Source organism: Nuphar pumila, chromosome 11 (assembly GCF_984573655.1).
Source record: "Nuphar pumila chromosome 11, dmNupPumi1.hap1.1, whole genome shotgun sequence".
Taxonomy (NCBI): domain Eukaryota; kingdom Viridiplantae; phylum Streptophyta; class Magnoliopsida; order Nymphaeales; family Nymphaeaceae; genus Nuphar; species Nuphar pumila.
Window position 1 is genome coordinate 3,224,719 of NC_143259.1, and position 19,275 is coordinate 3,243,993.

Genomic DNA, 19,275 nt, shown 5'->3' on the forward strand with positions numbered 1-19,275 from the left:
TTTACTTTTATATGGGTTTTATTTTTTTCCCTTTTACATAAAATTATACTTTATTGAGTTTTACCAACAATTTTAAAAAAAATATATAAATTTCGAGAATTTGGCTGTTGTTATTTTGCCGCTCTAAGCTTTTGTCACTATAGAAGTAATTGTTTGATTAATTCATCTGGCAAAGAGATTGAGAGATACATGACCGAATTTGCTACTCTTTACGAACACAACAGATGCACGCCTCTTTTCTCAAAGATCTTCAATCGCTTGTTGAGGGGCTAAAGAAGTTGAGGGACTAAATCATTTTCATATATTAAAATATCAAAAATGGTTATTTTTTTATTAAAATTTAAAAAATCCACATCATCATGTTCTACTTTTCGAACAATTTAGAACTCACCTCAAACTCGTGTCACAAGTGAAGGTCGTGACCGTATCTTTGTGATATAGCATGAAGGTGTCAAAAGTAGGAATAACCAATAACCACAATTAAGCTCCAAGGGGTTTGGCATAGCGGGAGGGGGGCCTTGGCTGGGTGGTCAGGATTCCATTTTCATGGGCATCAACCCCTTGCATATAAGCAAGAGTAACGCTTGCTCGAAGCATGGCAACTCCCTGGGAGCAAGGGGTGCATCACGTGTTTAGACCGTCAAGAAAGCGGCCGTAAGTACAGCAGGCATAGCCAGTGCGACTAGGTCTCTGAACCCGGTGGTGGTTTTCCCATCCCACCAGAAAAAAAAAACAGTATCCACAATTAAGAGGCTACTGAGTTTTTGGAACGTAAGGCATATGACATACTACACTCTTTTTATTGAAGTAACCAGTTTCCTCCAAATACCTTAAGACAAGAAAGCACTCTTTCTCAACCTTCTAATGACATCTGAGAGGTTACAAGTCGGACATGGAGTGCATCAATTACCATCAGGAATCAAAACTAAGGAACCAGTGGTTTTCCTGGCTTCAAGATCTGCATGAGCCTGAGCTGCAAGTGATAAAGGGTAGGTGTGGTTTAGGCGAACCTGCAGCACACCAGAGGCAACATTTGCAAACAACTCCCCAGCAGCTTCAAGCAGCTCGTTGCGAGTATCTGTGTACTGCATGAGTGATGGCCTTGTCAAGAACAAAGATTTGGCAGCAAGAGAAGGGAGAGGAACTGGATCAGGAGCCCCAGATGACTGGCCATAGCTAACCATGTAACCCCGCCGTTTCAAGCATGCCAATGATCCCTGTGTCCACCCAAGAGTACAAAAACATGTCAGCAAGTAGCACTGCAAGCATGATATGTACATGTCAATGGTCCCACACATGAATGATGAAAAACATGACAACCATAAGCTTGGATCATGATCCCACACACTAGCCAGCCATTGTTGTGTGCTTCAAGAGGATATTGCAATGTGGTAACAATGTAGATAATAGAACAATTGAGTCGCTTTCAGTAGGAGAAAACGAATGAAATAAAAATGAGTGGATTATAGCCCATGAGGACTACGCCTTCCTGGTTAGGGGTGACTGTGGTTTGTCCCCTGACATGGAACGACCACAGTTCAAAGCCCACAAAGGGCATCCCTTGCTCCAAGGTTGAAGCTGGGTTGGGCAACAGGGACCTTAAGGGATTTACGAACTGGAGGCTTGCCAACATGTGGTTGGTGATTTGGGGGGTTGTTTGTTCCCCTTGGTGTAGTCAGAAAAATTTAAAAAAAAAAGGTGATCATCAACTAATATCAATGTTAGAAGTCCTGCTGGTAGCGCCTTGTGAGCATCCTGGTCCATGTTCAAGTCCATAACTACTGCTATTCATGACACTGGTCAACTTCATTTGTCACACAGTGGACTCACCCACCAGCAATCAGAAGTCCCTTGCAAAACCACATAGGCCTAATGAATGCAATCAGAACTGCAGAAACAAATCAATAAATCTCAGCCAAAAAATAACCGAATCTGATCCGTGGATAACTATAATCTGTTCATTAGATTCCATTGCCAAATTCCACTCGAATCCTAGATTAATGAAAAATAGTAAACGTGAAAGACTTTACCTGGAATGTATCTTTTCCAACTGAATCATAGACAACATTTACTCCTTTTCCATCTGTTATCTTTTCAACACAGGCTACAAAGTCCTCCTTGTTGTAAATTATCACATGATGACATCCATCCTCGGTAGCTTGAACTGCTTTTGCCTCGCTTGATACAGTTCCAATTACAGTGGCACCAAGAGCTCTTGCCCATTGGCATAGAAGCGAGCCAACTCCTCCTGCTGCAGCATGGACAAGAACAGTATGCCCAGGCTCCACCTGTACTACGCGAAGTTAATTTTTTTCTCATTGTAACAAATTAAGTTTTTCCTCATTGTAACATATTCTTGTATATAAAACACAAACACCCAGGTTAGTTTTTTCCTCATTGTTGCATATTGTTGAACATAACTCGGACAGGCATGCCTTTAGTATTTTCCTTAGTGTGAAAAGTCAGCCTGAACACCTTTTTTCATGTTTCTTCATGGCTCATGCAGATGACATGTGGTTTCACTTAATATTTAGAAGTTTTCAGATAACTGTAGTGATATTTTATTTCTGTTCAATGGGCATAACAAATGTGTTCTATTCAAAAGTACTAATTATAGGTTTTGTGCAGAAGCACAAGGATAGTATGTTAGACCACAAAGGTATGTCTTTTTCATTTGGAAGTCCAAATTTTCTATCACTAGTTCCATTTTAGAGGATCCATAGTTCAGTTTGTAGGCCACTTCAATAGACAAGCATTTTCCATGATTCAGTCAACTGAGCAGTTAAAGTGTAAGGTCAGTCCAAATAAGAACATAGAATACCAACCAATTCAAGTTCTCCTCTGTTAACAAAAGACCCCCTTGGTTATCTTGTTTAATTTCAAACTGAATTATAATTACAAGCAGCTGAATATCAAGCTACTTCAGCAAGTTCTAAATAGAACGGGACTATGTGAAACTCTGACGAGTATCTGAATACAACTTGCATGTTAGTCACATTTTTGCTACCAATTGTGCTATCAACAAATGGGTAGACCTTTGCAACTTTTTGGTGAACAAAGCTTACCTTGAAGCATCGGCGGACAAGGAATTGAGCTGTCATACCCTTCAGCATGATAGATGCAGCTAGCAAGGGATCAATGGCAGGTGGAACAGGCACAGCAACATTAGCAGGAAGGATTTGTTCCTCTGAGTAAGAACCCAAAGGATTACCAGCATAGGCAACAACATCCCCAACTTTCCTACCAGTTAATCCAGAGCCTACTGCTGTCACCACTCCAACTGCTTCATGGCCTGGGAAAGAATCAAGTGTAAAATTGGTAGTGACATAGGAAGGCATGGAAGCTAATGTGCTGGTCTGAATTTTCAAACTCACTATGACTGCATTTGAAAATTACATCTATTTTTTCTTAGTTGCAACAAGTATCAATAGTCATCATCAAAGTTCTTGCAAAATTAGTCGACATTACCTGCCTAGAGAATGAAAAGAGCACATCCGTTATGATGGTAAAACCACACTTCAATTGGAACTATTGTCCGATCGGATCATAAAATTGAAAAAACAGACTCTAAAAGACTCCTAAAATCATGTAATAGGATAAGAGTGTTTTCTTTTCCTAAAATCACATAAACAGAACAGCATTTTCAATACATGGCAATTCATTCGATGCAAATAGACACCATCAATCTGTGAAAATATCTCCAAAAAGATCAAGTCCAAAGACGACTTGATTAACCCACTATGTTCACAAATGGAAAATATGTGCACAAAATAACACTCACAAATAGTCACAAGTGCGCAAAGGCATAAAAAAGAATGTATTATAGAGAGAGAATGCTTTGCTAAAAGCATAAAATATACAAGGGGAGTCATCCCCTATTTATACATAATGAGAAGGGGCTGGCCAGCCGTTGGGGCCAGTCCAACGGCTGGTCAGCCTTGGGCAAAGCTCAAAAAAAAGGAAAAATATAAAAAGAAAAGAAAAACAAAAAAAACAAAAAAAAAGGATACAAATAAAACCTATATACATATATAATTAACTATATATATATACTATCATACACAAAGTATATGAAAAGTATATGTATATATATGTATTTACACAAAGTCTACAATAATTTTAACACTTCCCTCAAACTTACGGTTTAATGACCGAAAGTTTGCCAAGAAGAAAATTGAATATAGAAAAACAGAGCGCCTTAGTGAAAAAATCAGCCAGTTGATATTCTGATGTTACATAAGATAGATCTATAACTTTCTTCAGATATTCTTCTCTAACATAGTGGCAGTCCATCTCGATGTGCTTCGTACGCTCATGAAAAGTGTGATTCTTAGCAATATATATTGCACTCTTGTTATCACAACATAACTTCGTGGGTCCTTGAACATGAACCCCCATATCTTCCAACATTTGACGAATCCAAACAATCTCCATCGTTGTAGTTGTCATGGCTCTGTATTCGACCTCAGTAAATGACAGAGATACCTTTTGTTGTTTCTTGCATTTTCAATAAATTAATGATTCACCTAAAAACACACAAAAGCTAGTGGTGGAGTGACGGTTATTTGGATCATCTCCCCAATCAAAGTCGGTATAAGCAATTAGATTCAACTCAGAAGATGAAGATAAAAATACTTCCTTATTTATGGTTCCCTTTATATATCAGATAATTCAAAGAATTGTACTCATATGAACCGATGTAGGAGCATGTTAGAATTGACTTGCAATATCAGGTCTAGTGATGCTAAGATACATCAAAGATCCAACAAATTGTCTGTATGGAGTGGGATCTTTTAGAAGGACACCATCATCAATCTTCAACTTAGTTCCTACCATTTCAGGGGTTTCACAAATTTTATCGTTTGTAATTCTTGATCTGTCAATAATCTCAGTACAAGTTTAGTTTGAGATAAGAAATAACCATTGCGAGAGTATACAACTTCTATACCTAAAAAATATGTCAAAAATCTCAAGTCTGACATTTCAAATTTTTCTTTTAAAATAGACTTGATACTCTTAATCCCTTTAGCATCGTCACCTTTAATTAGCATGTCATCAGCATATAATAATAAAATCACGATTCTTGCATTGGGTTTTTTGACAAACAAGGCAATGTCAGTATGACATGAAGTAAAGTCATTTTCTATCATTAAACTATTAAACCGATCATATCAAGCCTTGAGAGCTTGTTTCAAACCATAAAGAGTCTTTGGCAGACAAACTTTACCTTTAGGAACATCAATACCTAGAAGAATATCCATATAGACTTCTTCATTTAGGCCACCATTTAGGAAGGCATTTTTAACATCCATTTGATATATGTTCTATTTTTTAATGGAGGCAATGGTAATAAGACACCTAACAGTGACCATACGCGCAATGGAAGCAAAAGTTTCATCGTAGTATATTCCATATTCTTGACTATACCCCTTGGCAAGTAGACGGGCTTTATATCTTGCAAGGGATCCATCACTCTTGGTCTTGACCTTAAAAACCCACCTACATCCTATTGTCTTCTTTCCACTAGGTAAATCTTGAAATTCTCAAGTTTTGGCCTTTCTAAGAGTTCTAAGTTCATTATTCATGGTTTCCCCCCACTCTACAATTTTCTTTGCTTCTTCATAGTTTTTAAGTTCCACATATGAATGAATGACACTAAGGCAAACTCTATGTTTGGTTGAAAATGATTCATAGGATATAAATCTAGTAGGCATTCTTCTAGTTCTTTCGGACTTATGAGAATTTGGATTATTTGTGGAGGTAGGCTCATCAGTTTGACTATATTTCTCAATCTCACTCCTAAAAGTATCCCTATCTCTATGTGTATAGGTAATAGGGTCAATAGATGTTCCCACTTCGGTTCAGAAGATTGATAATGACAGTTATTCTCTTCTATATTTTCATCATCACTAAGAGCATTATCATTTTTATATAGTATTTCATCATCACTAGAAACATCATCATTTCTAGATAACAACTCAAATAAAAAGGAGTAATCCACATCATCTCTATGATGTTCACATTCTTTAAAACCACTAACATTTCCCAAAAAGGTTGTGTTTCTAGAAACATACAATTTATCATTTTTAATATCATAGCATCTAAATCCTTTTTGTATTTCGAAATATCCAAGGAATGCACAAGAGATATCTTTTAGTGAAAGTTTATCATTTTTGTCGGTAAGAACAAAACATTTGCATCAAAAAACTCTCAATCTATTATAGTCGGGTTCCTTTTGATATAGAATTTCAAAGGGTGAGAAATTTTTTAAGGAAGACAATTTATAAGATAAACGGATGCAAGAGCCGCCTCGGCCCAAAATCTTTTAGAAATATTTTGAGAAATAAGCAAAGTTCTAATGGTTTCAATCAGAGTTATCGGAAACGCCTATGGACTAGGGAAAGCGCGCTTCGGAAGCGCGAAATGCGGCGCTTCCGAAATGCGTGGGAAGCGCATGTTCAATTTAGGAAGCACGCGTAGGGAAGCGCATGTTCAATTTAGGAAGCACGTACCCCTTTAAAGGGGGATGCATAAAACATGACGAGTTTGCCCTTTTTAAAAAAAAATAAACACATGAAAAACAAAAAAATTAAAAGAAACATTTTCTTAATAAGGGGGCAAAATGGACATTGTACAAAACCCGTGGAAAACATAAAACCGAAAGGGGCTTAGAGTTTTATTTTTTCATCTCTCTCTCTCTCTCTCTCTCTCTCTCTCTCTCTCTCTCTCTCTCTCTCTCTCTCTCTCTAGTTTTTGGACACTGACTTTCGGCGACCTCCTCCACCGACATCCAGCAATGAATTTGTTCATGTATGCTCTCCTCTCACTCTCTCTATCTCGATTCTATCCATCTCTTCTCTCACGACTGCAATCCCTTTAGTTGAGTGCATACTCAGCCAGTATGTTGGGTGGCCGACCAAAGGCTTGGCAAGCCAACAGTCCACCAGAGTCTCTTGTTTGGCAGTTGCCCTGGCCGCTTTCGTCGAAGTTGCAACTGGTGCGGCCCCATATGCGTGCCATAGTGGTGCCAGGGCTGACGCCAATGGTCCAAGACTCGTCGGGGTTGAGCTGGCGGCTGCCGCCGTCCGGAACGACAACAACCCAAAGGGTGTAGGGGCATTGGTTCCTTATCTCAAAGTTGGCTCCATGAGTGAGACGGGAGAGTGAGATAAAGGTGATGAAGTGGGGGAGAAGGCTCAACATGGCTTTGTGTTTCTCTTTTTTTGCTGGAAATGGATGAGATGGGTAGAAGGTTAAAGGGGTTATTTATGGTGTTGGGTTGGTTGCTTGCCTATGGTAATTGAATTCTTTAAGGGAAGAGTGTAACAGAAACAAGAGCACGTATTGGAATCATGTGGTTGTTTCACATAGTGACAACCAAAAATCATATTTCGAGGTGTCTAAAGTCTCTAATCATCGAAAAAAACCCAATTCATACATCACACAAACACTTCAATTTGCAAGTGCATCTCATAACATAGACAGCAAACATGCCATATCACTCCATGGACACGGTCAAACCTATGGCGGATATGATCAACACAAATTCGCTAACTTCGTATGTTTTTATGGACATGAATTACATGTATAGTCATTTTTACCTTTTAAAAGTTTTCATTGATAATGCATTCAACTTGGATTTGGTGTTTACTGTTTTTTGTCATAATAGTTTAGCATCATTGTTCAAGAAGTTGCAATTTTAAGAGGAGTTTTTTTTCTTTTGTTTTTTATGTGAATTCTGAACTTACAAATTGATCAAGTGTATACCAAGCATGATAAAAGAAACAAAAGAGATACTTATAAGTTATATATATAAAAAATATATTATAGGAAATTTCTTGAATTCATATTATAAAAATATATAAGTTATAATATAAAAACATATTATACAAAATGTATACCGAGCATGATTGAGCTTATCATCCCTATCAAGCATGAATTCTTTGATATACCGAGCCTGGGCACACCCAGGCTCGGCTCATTTACTCTATCAGAAGAGTGGGGCAACTAGTATGCTGCAGCTAGTTGTTTAAAATTTTAAATAAATATCATTATTGCTAGAAACAGTCGGCCAATATGAATTTTGTCTTTCTTCGTTGTTATGTTGTCTTTCTTTAACATTTTCTCATAAATGCAAACTTTTGAAAGACTTCCTTTCTTTTTTTTCCTTTTTTTTGTCTGCTTCAGTACATTATAGAATCATAGATCTTTCACCTCCTTGAATGATGTTTATTTTTTTGTTTTAGTAATTGGTAAATTATCAGAGTAATGATTTGTGTTCTTCACTCTCCCTCCTTTGTTGTGAATAATATCTTTTTTAAAGTGTTTTAAAATTATTCTTATACTTTTATGATGCAGATATATTTGTTTGTTCTTTACTTCACTAATGGCCATCACAAACTACGATCACGATGATGATTCTTTTTGCAATTTGAAGCATGAATCATCTAGTGGTGTTGGGAATGACAATGCAAGAAGGGACAAGGAGTCTTTTGTTTGTCCATATCAGTTTGAGGACAGAAAAGAAAATTGTTTTGATGAGGAAGATGAAAAAGAATATGACTTAGATGACTACTATGATGAAGATGACCTAGATGACAAAGACGAACCACCTAGCATGCATAAAACAATAGTGCTATGGCGCCATGTATTGAAACAAAAGAAGAGTGGGCAAGGAAAGCAAGGTAGAACTTAGGTTTTTATGTCCAGGCATTGCAAAAATATTTATCATGAATCATATACTCAAGTTTTTGCATATCTCATGGGAGCTCCAAAGGGGCAAAGTGTTGGGATTGCTTTTTATCCTACAGTTGCAAAAAATGCAGAATTGGCAAGAAAAATTAAGAGGCAAGTTCGACGAGTAGAGGTTTCATCAAGTGCATTTGAGTTGAAGAGATTAAGAATTGATAAACCAAAACTTATTAGTATGACTACATCTTCTAGAGGAAGCCAAAACAAAGTTGATATTCGTGATACATTTAAAAAGGTAGAAAGATACGATATAGATCATAAAATTATCAGGCTTTTTGTGCAAATGACATACCTTTTAATGTGCTTCGATCACTGTATTGAGAAGAGATGATATCTGCAATTAGTAAAATGCTTGGATATAAACCCCTATCATATGAAAAAGCTCGAATAGTGTTGCTTGACAGTGAGAAAGATTGTGTTACAGGGAGTTCAGTAAATTTCAAGAAAAGTTTGAGGAGTTTCAAGTTTCCATAGTCTCAGACGGTTAGACAAATATAAAGAACAAACACCTGATAAATATGCTTGCATTAAATTGTTTTGGCTCAATGTTCTTATATGCGAGCGACTTTTTTAATATGCAACAGTCAGCTGCAAATATTGTCGAGATTTTTAAGACGGGATTTAAACTTGTGGGGCCTTCTAATGTAGTGCAAGTGATTACAGACAATGCAGCAAATTGCAAGTTAGCTGGTAAAGAATTGAAACAAACGTATAAGTATATTTTTTGGTCACCTTGTGTTGTGCACACACTTAATTTGATCTTCAAGGATTTGGCACATGAGTTTCATTGGTTGGGAGAGATATATTTGCAAAGTAAAGAAATTATGAAGTATATCACCAATCATTCGAAAGCATTAGCAATCTTTAGAAGTAATGAAAAATTATAGCTAATAAAGATTGCTAAAACAAGGTTTGCTTTACATTATCCTACTTTGAAGCGTTTGCTTGATGTAAGGAGAGCTTGAGGCTTACAGTCATATCAGATAGATAGAGCAAGTGAAAGCAATCATGCAATGATGAGACTATGAAAAAAATGGTTGTTACAACAAAAACAACTGCTCTTGATGAAGAATATTAGGATTTTGTTCGTTTAGCATTATTGATTACAAAACCCATCTACAAGATGACTAAATTTTGTGATCAGAAAGGCCCTATAATTGGTGAAGTGTATGAAGGCATGGACAACATGTTGAAAGAAATCAAAAACAATCTAAAAGGACAACCAGATTTGTATGAAAAGATTCATAAGATTGTCTCAAATAGATGGGATAGAATGAATGTGTCTCTCCATAATCTAACCCACATGCTTACTCCAAAATATTATAAGTCAGAGTATCTCAAGATCCCAGCACCATGAGGGGTCAAACAAGTTTCTCCTGGTAAAAATTTTATTCAATCTATTTAATAAAGTTTAATGATTTAATTATTTTATTATTTCATTTGCATTTTATTGTTATAGTTAAACATTTTTTTTCTGCAGAAAAGAACAATGATATCTTAGATGATGCAATGCTCGCGCTTGAAGTCATATCTGCTGGAAATGAAGAGCTCTCTACACTTTATAAATGCATTGAATCTTATAATGACGGTCCTTAATTGGTGGCATTTTTATGGTGGTGATACACCCGAGTTGAGAGCATTAGCCGTTAAAGTTTTATCTCAACCTATTAGCACATCTTATGCAGAAAGAGTGTGGAGCACCTATAACTATATTCACAATGTTAAAAGAAATAGGATCAATGAAGATCGTGCTGATACTTTAGTGTATATTCATTCCAAACTTTGATTGATTTACATGTACAATTAAAGTAAAGTATTGTACTTTTATTTTGCTATATTATAAAATATTTATCTATCATTGATTATTTGTTAGCAACTTAGCATTCATATTTTGTATTCTTGTTATAAAAAAGTGCAACAATCGCTACAAAGAAGGACCTAGTCGAAAATGGGATATCAATATGAAACTTCCTATTATAGAAGAAAATGCGTTGAGATTAGAGGACACGTGTTGGAGAGATTTGAATGATAGTGCATAACAATCAAGCACTATTTCCAAATCCAAACCCAAAGATGCACAACCAAGAGCTCCATTGCCTCCGATAATCATACGTACAAATGAGGTTGAAGAGGATATAAATCAATCCAACAAAGCTAGAAGAACTAGTGCAGACATAGTACAAGAGCGGTCATTAGTTCTCCAAGGCTAGATTGATCGTTTCTTTAGCAGAAGACCTAGGCAAGGTATGCGTTATATGCATCTTGTGTTTTTTATTTAACTTTATTCTATATATGTATTTTTTATATTTTAAATTAAAGTTTTTGAACATTTTAATTTTTTAACATATTCATTATAGGAAATGAAGGAAGGAACAGAAGGCATGGTCGTGGAGGGCAAGAAAGACTTGATGATGCAGAAAGTTCTCGATCTACTGCTGACCTGAAGGGGAAGAGAAAAATGACAGATCATTGCTTGTTGATAATGAAATGGACTCTTGAATTCTTAATAATTCTTTTGATGATGTAGTTGGAGTAGTCCAACTTAAAAACTTTTATGCTACTTTTTTTTGTCATGGTCTTGTAAAATTTTGTTGGTTTGATATGTAATTTTATTTTGAAGCTTGCATGATGAAGTGAAGTAGTGGATTATGTTAATTTTAAGTTTATAGTTTAGAACTTTATAGCTTAAGTTTACAGTTTAGAACTTTATAGCTTAAAAATTTAACCATATCCCTATGTAATCTTTGAGTTTATTGATTTCTCATTTTCTATGTTGCAGAGATCACAAAATTCACAAGAATCACATCAAATAATAAGCCATTTGATTCTTTCATTAAAAAATGTACATTTTTTAATCAAATTTATTAGTTTTCTTAATGCATTATTTAGTATTTGCATGCACGTGAATTATGATTTTTTCTTGATGTATTATTTTTTAAATGCTTGAAAGTTGCAATATGATGAATTTGTTAGATAATTGCAACATGTATTATTTATTGTCTTAGATACTCATGTTTTATTTTGTCAATGATAACATAAATCTTATTTTTTGATAAATTTAAAATATATCATTACATTTTCGCTTCCCACTCGAATCCTAGGTCGCTTCCGAGATGCTTCTTGGTTCGCTTCTAAGTCGTCTTGTGCTTCCCGCTTCCTAAAATTTTAGAACTGTCTCGCTTCCCGCTCCCGCTTTCTCGACTGGCAACTCTGATTTCAATTATATGTCTATGTTTTCTTTCGGCTAAACCATTTTGTTGAAGTGTTTTGAGACAAGATTTTTTATGAACAATTCCATTAATTTCAAGATAATTTTTAAATTCAATTGAAAGATATTCACCTCCGGAGTCGGTTCTAAGAAATTTTAAAATACCATTAAATTGATTTTTAATCAATATATGATAGGTCTTGAAGGATGCAAAAATCTCATGTTTATGCTTAAGTATATCCAACAATATCTAGAGTAATCATCAACAAAAATGACATAATATGCAAATCCTCCTTTAGATATAATGGGTGCCGATCCCCATAGATTTGAATGCACAAGTTCAAATGGTTTGGTTGTGAATATAGATCTTTGTTCAAAAGACAAACTTCTCATTTTACCAAAAATATAATCATTACAAGTGAAGTCACTTTTACAAAGATATTTAACAAAATATAAATAAGAAAGCTTGATGATATTAGGATGCCCAAGTCTTTTATGCCAAACATTTATATATTTATGTTAGAGCAATATTACAAAGAGAATGTTTTGAAACTTGTATAAACTCCATATAGTATAGATCTTCTTTTCTAAAGCCTTCCCCAATCAACTTCCCGGACTGACGATCATGTTGTACCCAACATTTATTTGATGAGAACTTGACATCATACCTATAATCCGAGAGTTGAGAGACTGAAAGCAAATTTAAATTTAGTTTTGGTATACATTTAACTTTGAAAATAAAAAAACCTTGTTTTTCAAAAATTCCAATTTCTTTGATTTCAAGAGAAACGCCATCCACGGTTGAAACAAAAGAAAGGTGATATATTTTTGTGTATTCGAAAAGAGCAAAAATATTTAGAGTCATATAAAAAGAGGCACCCGAATCTAAAAGCTAAGGAATCTTACCGGTAGGAGAAAAAGTTGATATGGCAGCACCGAAAATTGATCTTTTGAAGAGGGGTTGAAGGACCTCCATAACTTGACTCAACAACAATGCTCCATTGTTGGAAGTAGATAGATTCTCCTCCTTGTGTGGTTGACATGGCCACCTTCTTCTTCCACTTTGGATAAATCGGCTTAATATGTCTCGGTTCTTTACAAAAATGACAAATAATTTTTTCATATTCCCTTCTTTGGTTCCATCTTCCATTTTGGCCACCTTCTTCCCTTACACCTTGATTTTGATTTTGAAATTTGTTGAAGTGAGGAGGCTTGTAAGTCCTCAAATTATTTTCCAGTCTATAAACGTCATAGGCTCTTTCATTCTTATCCTTAGTTGAAAGGATAGCTAAAACACTTTGATTGGATTTACTCATTCCTATTCAAGTTTTTTTCCCACTTAGCTTAGTAAGAACATCTTCTAGAGGTAGAGATAAAAGAGAGGATCTTATTTGCTCAAATTCGGGTCTAAGTTCATTCAAGAAGTTGAAAAAACGATCTTCTTCTAATTGTTTGTGTCGTAGCTCAATAGCTTCTCCACTCCACTTTGGTTCAAGGAGAGCAAGTTCATCCCAAATAGATGATAATTCAGTAAAATATTATCTAATAGTCATCTCTCTTTGTTGAAGAGTTAAAAGACCTTTTTTTAATATAATATGTGTGAGACAAATCTCTCAAGGTATACATTCTCAAGATATTCTCAAACTTGAGATGACTTCTTGAATTTTAAAATATTGACATTAATCCTAGTCTCAACCGTAGAGAAAAATCAAGAAAGAATTTTATAATTTTTTATTTCTCATTCTACATGTTTCTTATTGTATTCTTCAAAAGCTTTCACTCTTTCTTCTCCTTCAAGAACTTTTATTTCTCTTTTTTCAATTATAGTAATTTTAGGCTCGGGTTTTGGAATCGTACCTTTGATGTAGCTCAAAGCCCTTTTCCCTTGATATGTGCTTCCATATTTCTGGCCCAAACATGATAGTTGGGGTCGTTGAGCTTGAATCCAAGAGAGAAATGTGAATCATTTTCCACCATGGAAGAGCTTTAGAGAGACAAGTGAATCTTTGCACCACAACGGGTTTTTTTTAGCTATCTTCTACTATGAAAAAGAGGAAGGTGTTTGCAAGGAAGTCTTTCCATACCAAAGCAACAAAAATGAGGAGCAGGCATGCTTCTCGAGACAGCAACCACAATGACTGCAGCACACGCGCTTGCTTCTAGAGACCAAGCTCTGATACCATGTGAAAATATCTCCAGAAAGATCAAGTCCAAAGACGACTTGATTAACCCACTATGTTCACAAATGGAAAATATGTGCACAAAGGCACATATGTGAACAAAGGCACAAAATAACACTCACAAATAGTCACAAGTGCACAAAGGCATAAAAAAGACTCTATTATTGAGAGAGAATGCTTTGTTAAAAGCATAAAATATACAAGGGGAGTCATCCCCTATTTATACATAATGAGAAGGGGCTGGCCAGCCATTGGAGCCAGTCCAACGGCTGGTCAGCCTTGCTCAAAGCTCAAAAAAAAGGAAAAAATACAAAAAGAAAAGAAAAACAAAAAAAAAGGATACAAATAAAACCTATATACATATATAATTAATTATATACATATATAATTAACTACATATATATATATAATATCATACACAAAGTATATGAAAAGTATATGCATATATATAGTTAAATATATATGTACTTACACAAAGTCTACAATAATTTTAACACAAACTAGATGAAAAAACTCATACAAAACAAAATTTTCATTTCTCCTATTTCAGTCAGGAAAAGGCAAAGGGTCCTATATGCACCTGGAGTGAAAGGCAAGTTAGCTTTGTAAACTCCTTTCCTGTAATAGACATCAATAAAGTTCACTCCAATTGCTTTGTTTTTTACACGTATCTCCCCTTCCTTGGGATCTCCTATTTCTACATCCTCCCACTTCAATACCTACAGTGCAAAAACCAAGAAAAGATGATCAATCATTATTTGAGCATAAGCACACAAGCATGAAAATTCCCATGTTAAAAATAGTGAAAATAGAAAATTGCACCTGCAAGTAGGGAACTTCTTAAACAACCAAAGATTCCACTAAAACCAAAGGTACTTAACTAGAAAGGATCTCTTAACAATGACCATGGTTCTTAATTACAACCATGAATTCAATAGCTAACAAACTCATGTACATAACTCGCAAGTGGGAATTAATGTAATTATGAACACAAAGAGCAATTCGGCAGCTTAAAGGCATGTTTCCTGGGATATGTGTTCTAGCAGAATTCCAAAATCAAACTGTAGTGTGGTGCTGATCAACAGAAGGTGGTTGGGACCTGACCCCAAGGAGTAAGGAGACACCCTCCCGACTAAGAGTTTCAGACCCAGTTGAAACTGATGCAATTTCTTAATAGCTGCAAACCAGAGGATGTAAACGATCTCTTGTAGTGGAGATGATCTCCAGAGATGTAACCATTTCGACAAAGCATTGCTGGAGCCAGGAACAACTCCTTTAACTAAGGAGGAATTTGGAGTTGGAATCAATACCCATTAAAAGGAGCTCATGTGTTTGGTTGTCCAGCATCCCTAGAAGAGGAATGGCCTTAGCTAGTAACTATTTTACGTGTCTGACTCTTAATGAAGAAGAATCTTATTACAGCATCTTCTATCATGACCTTATTTCCAGCAACTATTTCACATGGCCTGGTCAGATAAATTGTGGAAGATCAGAAAGGCTGCCAGTTTGGTATCCATTATTTTGGTGAGCTTGGCTAAACACATGGGGAAAAGAATGGTGCAATGTCTGGAGATGGTGGCTGCTGCAAGTCACTTCGAATGTATAGATTTAATCCACTCATTCAAAATACCATCAAGGACTGGACTGATATCAGTTTTCCTGGGACACACGTCTTGGATTGGAATTCTTATGATAGGAAATTCTTGTTTGAAATTCTGCTTTGGCTCATTTCTGGTGACCATTAGTCACCCTACAGCTGCGGTTCAGACTTCTATATTTCTAATACACTTCTTTTCTAAACAAAAAAGAAAAAGAAAGCAAAGCCAAAGTGGGTCAAGAAGCAAACGTTTTCATGAAAAGGACTATTGAAAACCAGGGACACAGGAAAACTGAAAATTCTTAAAATTAAGTTTATGAACCAAAAGAGAACTCATCAATCCGAACCTAATGATGAAATTGTTTACATACGCCAAAACCAGTTGCTTGGTGGGGTGGAGGGAACAACACGCAGATAAATAATCCCCAAAAGAAACATACATAAAGAGAAAAGGAGAAGAGAAGAGCTCTGGAAAGAGTACATATGATCATATGAATGATGGAAATAACCCAATACAATTGAAGGGTACATACAATCAAACGCCAATATCATTATCAATCCAAAAAAACCCACAAAAGAGACAGAGAGAGAGAGAGAGAGAGAGAGTATACCTCAGGGCCCCCATGCTCATAAACTTTAATAGCTTTGACCATCTTTGCGGATGCTCTCGCTTGCACCACCAAGCTACAAGTGTAGAAGGATCTTGGGCTCCAGTTCTTGATCTGGGTATCCACAAGGAAGGGGGTTTTGTGAAGAACCCTCGTTAGCACACCCATTTCCTTCAAACGTTTCTATTCTGCCCCTAAGGGGTTTGGCGTAGTGGATGAGACCTAGGCCGCTAGGCAGGTGGTGTAGGTTCAAATATCATGGGCGGATGCCAGCACACCTACTAAAACCAAAGGAACAAGAAGCCTTTGTATTTTAATGCATGTATTTGATATATTCTGAGCTATTAGAGCTTTCAAAAATGAATATCTGTGAACCACTTGAAAATGAGTAGTTCAGATAGAATCGAACTTTTGATTGATCCAGGCACTTGGGATTCTATAGATCAAAAAGAAAAAAAACGGCATTGGATTTTAGAAGAGGGAAAATTCCAAAATGGAACGTCATTTCTTCCGTTTGGGTCAAGTGTTCCAAGCAATGTTGTCAGTGTCTCCAGGTTGAGTCGCCCTATACGCTATCATACCGGCAGAAAATCGAGACAGATGTGACCCAAACCAGCTAATTTTCCAAAAAAAATGAAAATTAATTTTTTAATATTATTTCAACTTTTTAACATGTGTTATTCCCTGGTTAAAAGTTGGGTGATTCAAATTGTACTTTTTAAAGAGGGTGAATTTTTCTATTGAAATTTGTACTTTTTAAAAAAACTCTTAAGAAAAAAATTCTCTTTCTTTTGGAATTGTCCAAAAATCCTTCAATTTTTCCTTACTACCTTCACTTTTCCTACATCTTTTTCACTTTCAAACCCGCCCTAAATGCTTGGTGCTTCATGTATCAAGGTGTTTCTTTGAACACATCTCTTTTAACACTTGCTTCTCCTCCTTGCTCCATGCATTGGTTCTCAAATATGCATTTTTACTCTGGTAACTGTCTATTCAAAAGTTTGAAGCCGGTTCCTTTTTCTTCAAAATCATTTTTAACATGTTTTAGAAATGCCCAAGGTGTCATGCAAGTATTCATCGGATCAAATCTGTGTAGTCTAATTTGCTATCAGACCTATTTTCACTGAGAACCCGCAGACTAATGTATGTATTCATGCATTTAAGATCCAGGTGACTGTATTGATGTGTTTAATTTGCCAGCAGTTCTTGTTTGATAAGTAGAAAAATGGTTGATATGAGAAATTTCTGAACCGAGCCCGAGCAACGAATTTGACATTGTTGTCCGGAGAATTTAATTTGGAGGAAAACAGGTTGAACTTTTTTTTTTCTTTTTTGAAAGCAAGCTGGGGTTAGGCGGACCCCTACCAGAACAACAGCCGCCCCCATGTGGCAGAGGGATTCGATCCTGGGGCTTCAGTTTGACATAAGACCCCACTTACCACATGGGATACCACCTCGCTGGTGAAAACAGGTTGAGCTTGGGCAAGACAATGGGCATCAAGTGCATTTCACATTGGTCACTTTGAGTGTGCCGCTCCACCTGACTGCCCTCCATCTCTGGGGAACATCCTGTCAGCTGTGAGCCCAACAGCTAGGGGTGCAGTGGTACACCAAAGTGTGCAATGTGATTGCACATGATCTGCCGTCAACAGCGATGCGTCAGTTTCGCCACAATTGGTGCCAGGGATCACTAGGCGACATAGTGACAAACGTTTTAAACAACAATTTCTCGTTTTTCAAAAACTCACGAGAAATTGAAAAAAAATCATAAATCTCGCATTTTTTCGGCAAAATCTCGGCAATAAAAAAATAAATTAAAAAATATAAAATTTATTTTTTATAAGAAAATATTAATAAAAATTATTTAAAAATAAAAAACACATTTTTTCACGATAAATGGCCGTTTAAAACGTAAATATCGTGTTTAAATCGCGATATTTATGTTTTTTCATAAATCTCGTGAGCAATTGAAAATCTCGCGAGAAATTGTCGTTTTAAACTTTCTGGCAATTCAGTGGCGGAGCCAGAAGTTTTTCGTTGGGTGGGCAGACTTCGGGTCTCAGGGACAATGCCAGAAGTTCCCGGCGATGACTCCATCGTAGGTGGGCTTGCCGAAGGTGGGTTTGTTTGGATCCTCGGCGGAAGGGAGGGCTACCCTCTTCGAAGATGGGTGGTCATCGATCTCCATGGCGAGGGGCTGACCACCATCGTCGGGAGCCTATCTCTTCCACTTGTTGTTCTGGTCTCCCAGACCTTCATCTAGACGTCAAAAATTGATGGTGCAGGCCATCGGTTTCAGAGAGAGAGATGGTCGTCTTCTCCTGTTCTATTTTGTCCTTGGCGGCAGAGGGAGAGAGACATATAGAGAGAGGAAAGAGAGAGTCTAAAGCTGCATACAGGTCGGACTACAGTCCAGACCCGTGTGAATTTAGGTCCGAATCAATTCATTTATGGGCTAAACAAAGACTCTTTTAAGCTAATGTATGTAAAAATATAAGGTAAAGTAACAAAATTATTGGATAATGTGCAAAAAAACTATTACTGATATTATACCTGACACTTGTTCAAATTTTTTTTTTGGGGTGGGCATGCCCACCCCTGGCTCCGCCACTGTGGCAATTTCTCATGATATTATCGCGAGATTTTCATAAATCTCGCAATATTTGTCACACTGCTAGGCGAGCAGATCAGATAAAATGTCATGTATAAAAGCAACACTTGTTCTGTGTTGTGGGACCCACAGCCTATTGTTGGCATTTTATATTAGCATCAAAAAACAATGTTTTATCTGATCTGCTCTCAGGGATTTAGAGCCTACCAAAACAAGGGTCTTGTTAGGCGCTTGATCTGCTCTGAGGTGACTAAGGTGCATAAAAGAAGGCTCCTCAAACAACATAGATCATAATACACGACCATGCTTTGGGTCCAATG

General features: G+C 36.4%; 1 protein-coding gene across 2 annotated transcripts; it reads right to left on the reverse strand.

Moving 5' to 3' along the window:
- Positions 1 to 761: 761 nt before the first annotated feature.
- LOC149821648 (GroES-like zinc-binding alcohol dehydrogenase family protein) lies at positions 762 to 16,568 on the reverse strand. Of its 2 annotated transcripts, none has more exons than XM_089980858.1 (5): positions 16,348 to 16,568; positions 14,720 to 14,858; positions 3,066 to 3,292; positions 2,031 to 2,288; positions 762 to 1,217 (listed from the first exon to the last, which is right to left on the reverse strand). In XM_089980858.1, exons 1-5 carry the CDS (start codon positions 16,510 to 16,512, stop codon positions 903 to 905), a joined length of 1,104 nt encoding a protein of 367 aa, XP_089836984.1. In that variant the 5' UTR covers positions 16,513 to 16,568; the 3' UTR covers positions 762 to 902. The 2 variants fall into 2 exon arrangements, with proteins under 2 accessions (XP_089836984.1, XP_089836985.1); XM_089980859.1 differs by lacking the exons at positions 14,720 to 14,858; positions 16,348 to 16,568 and adding exons at positions 13,817 to 13,897; positions 14,044 to 14,084.
- Positions 16,569 to 19,275: the final 2,707 nt, after the last annotated feature.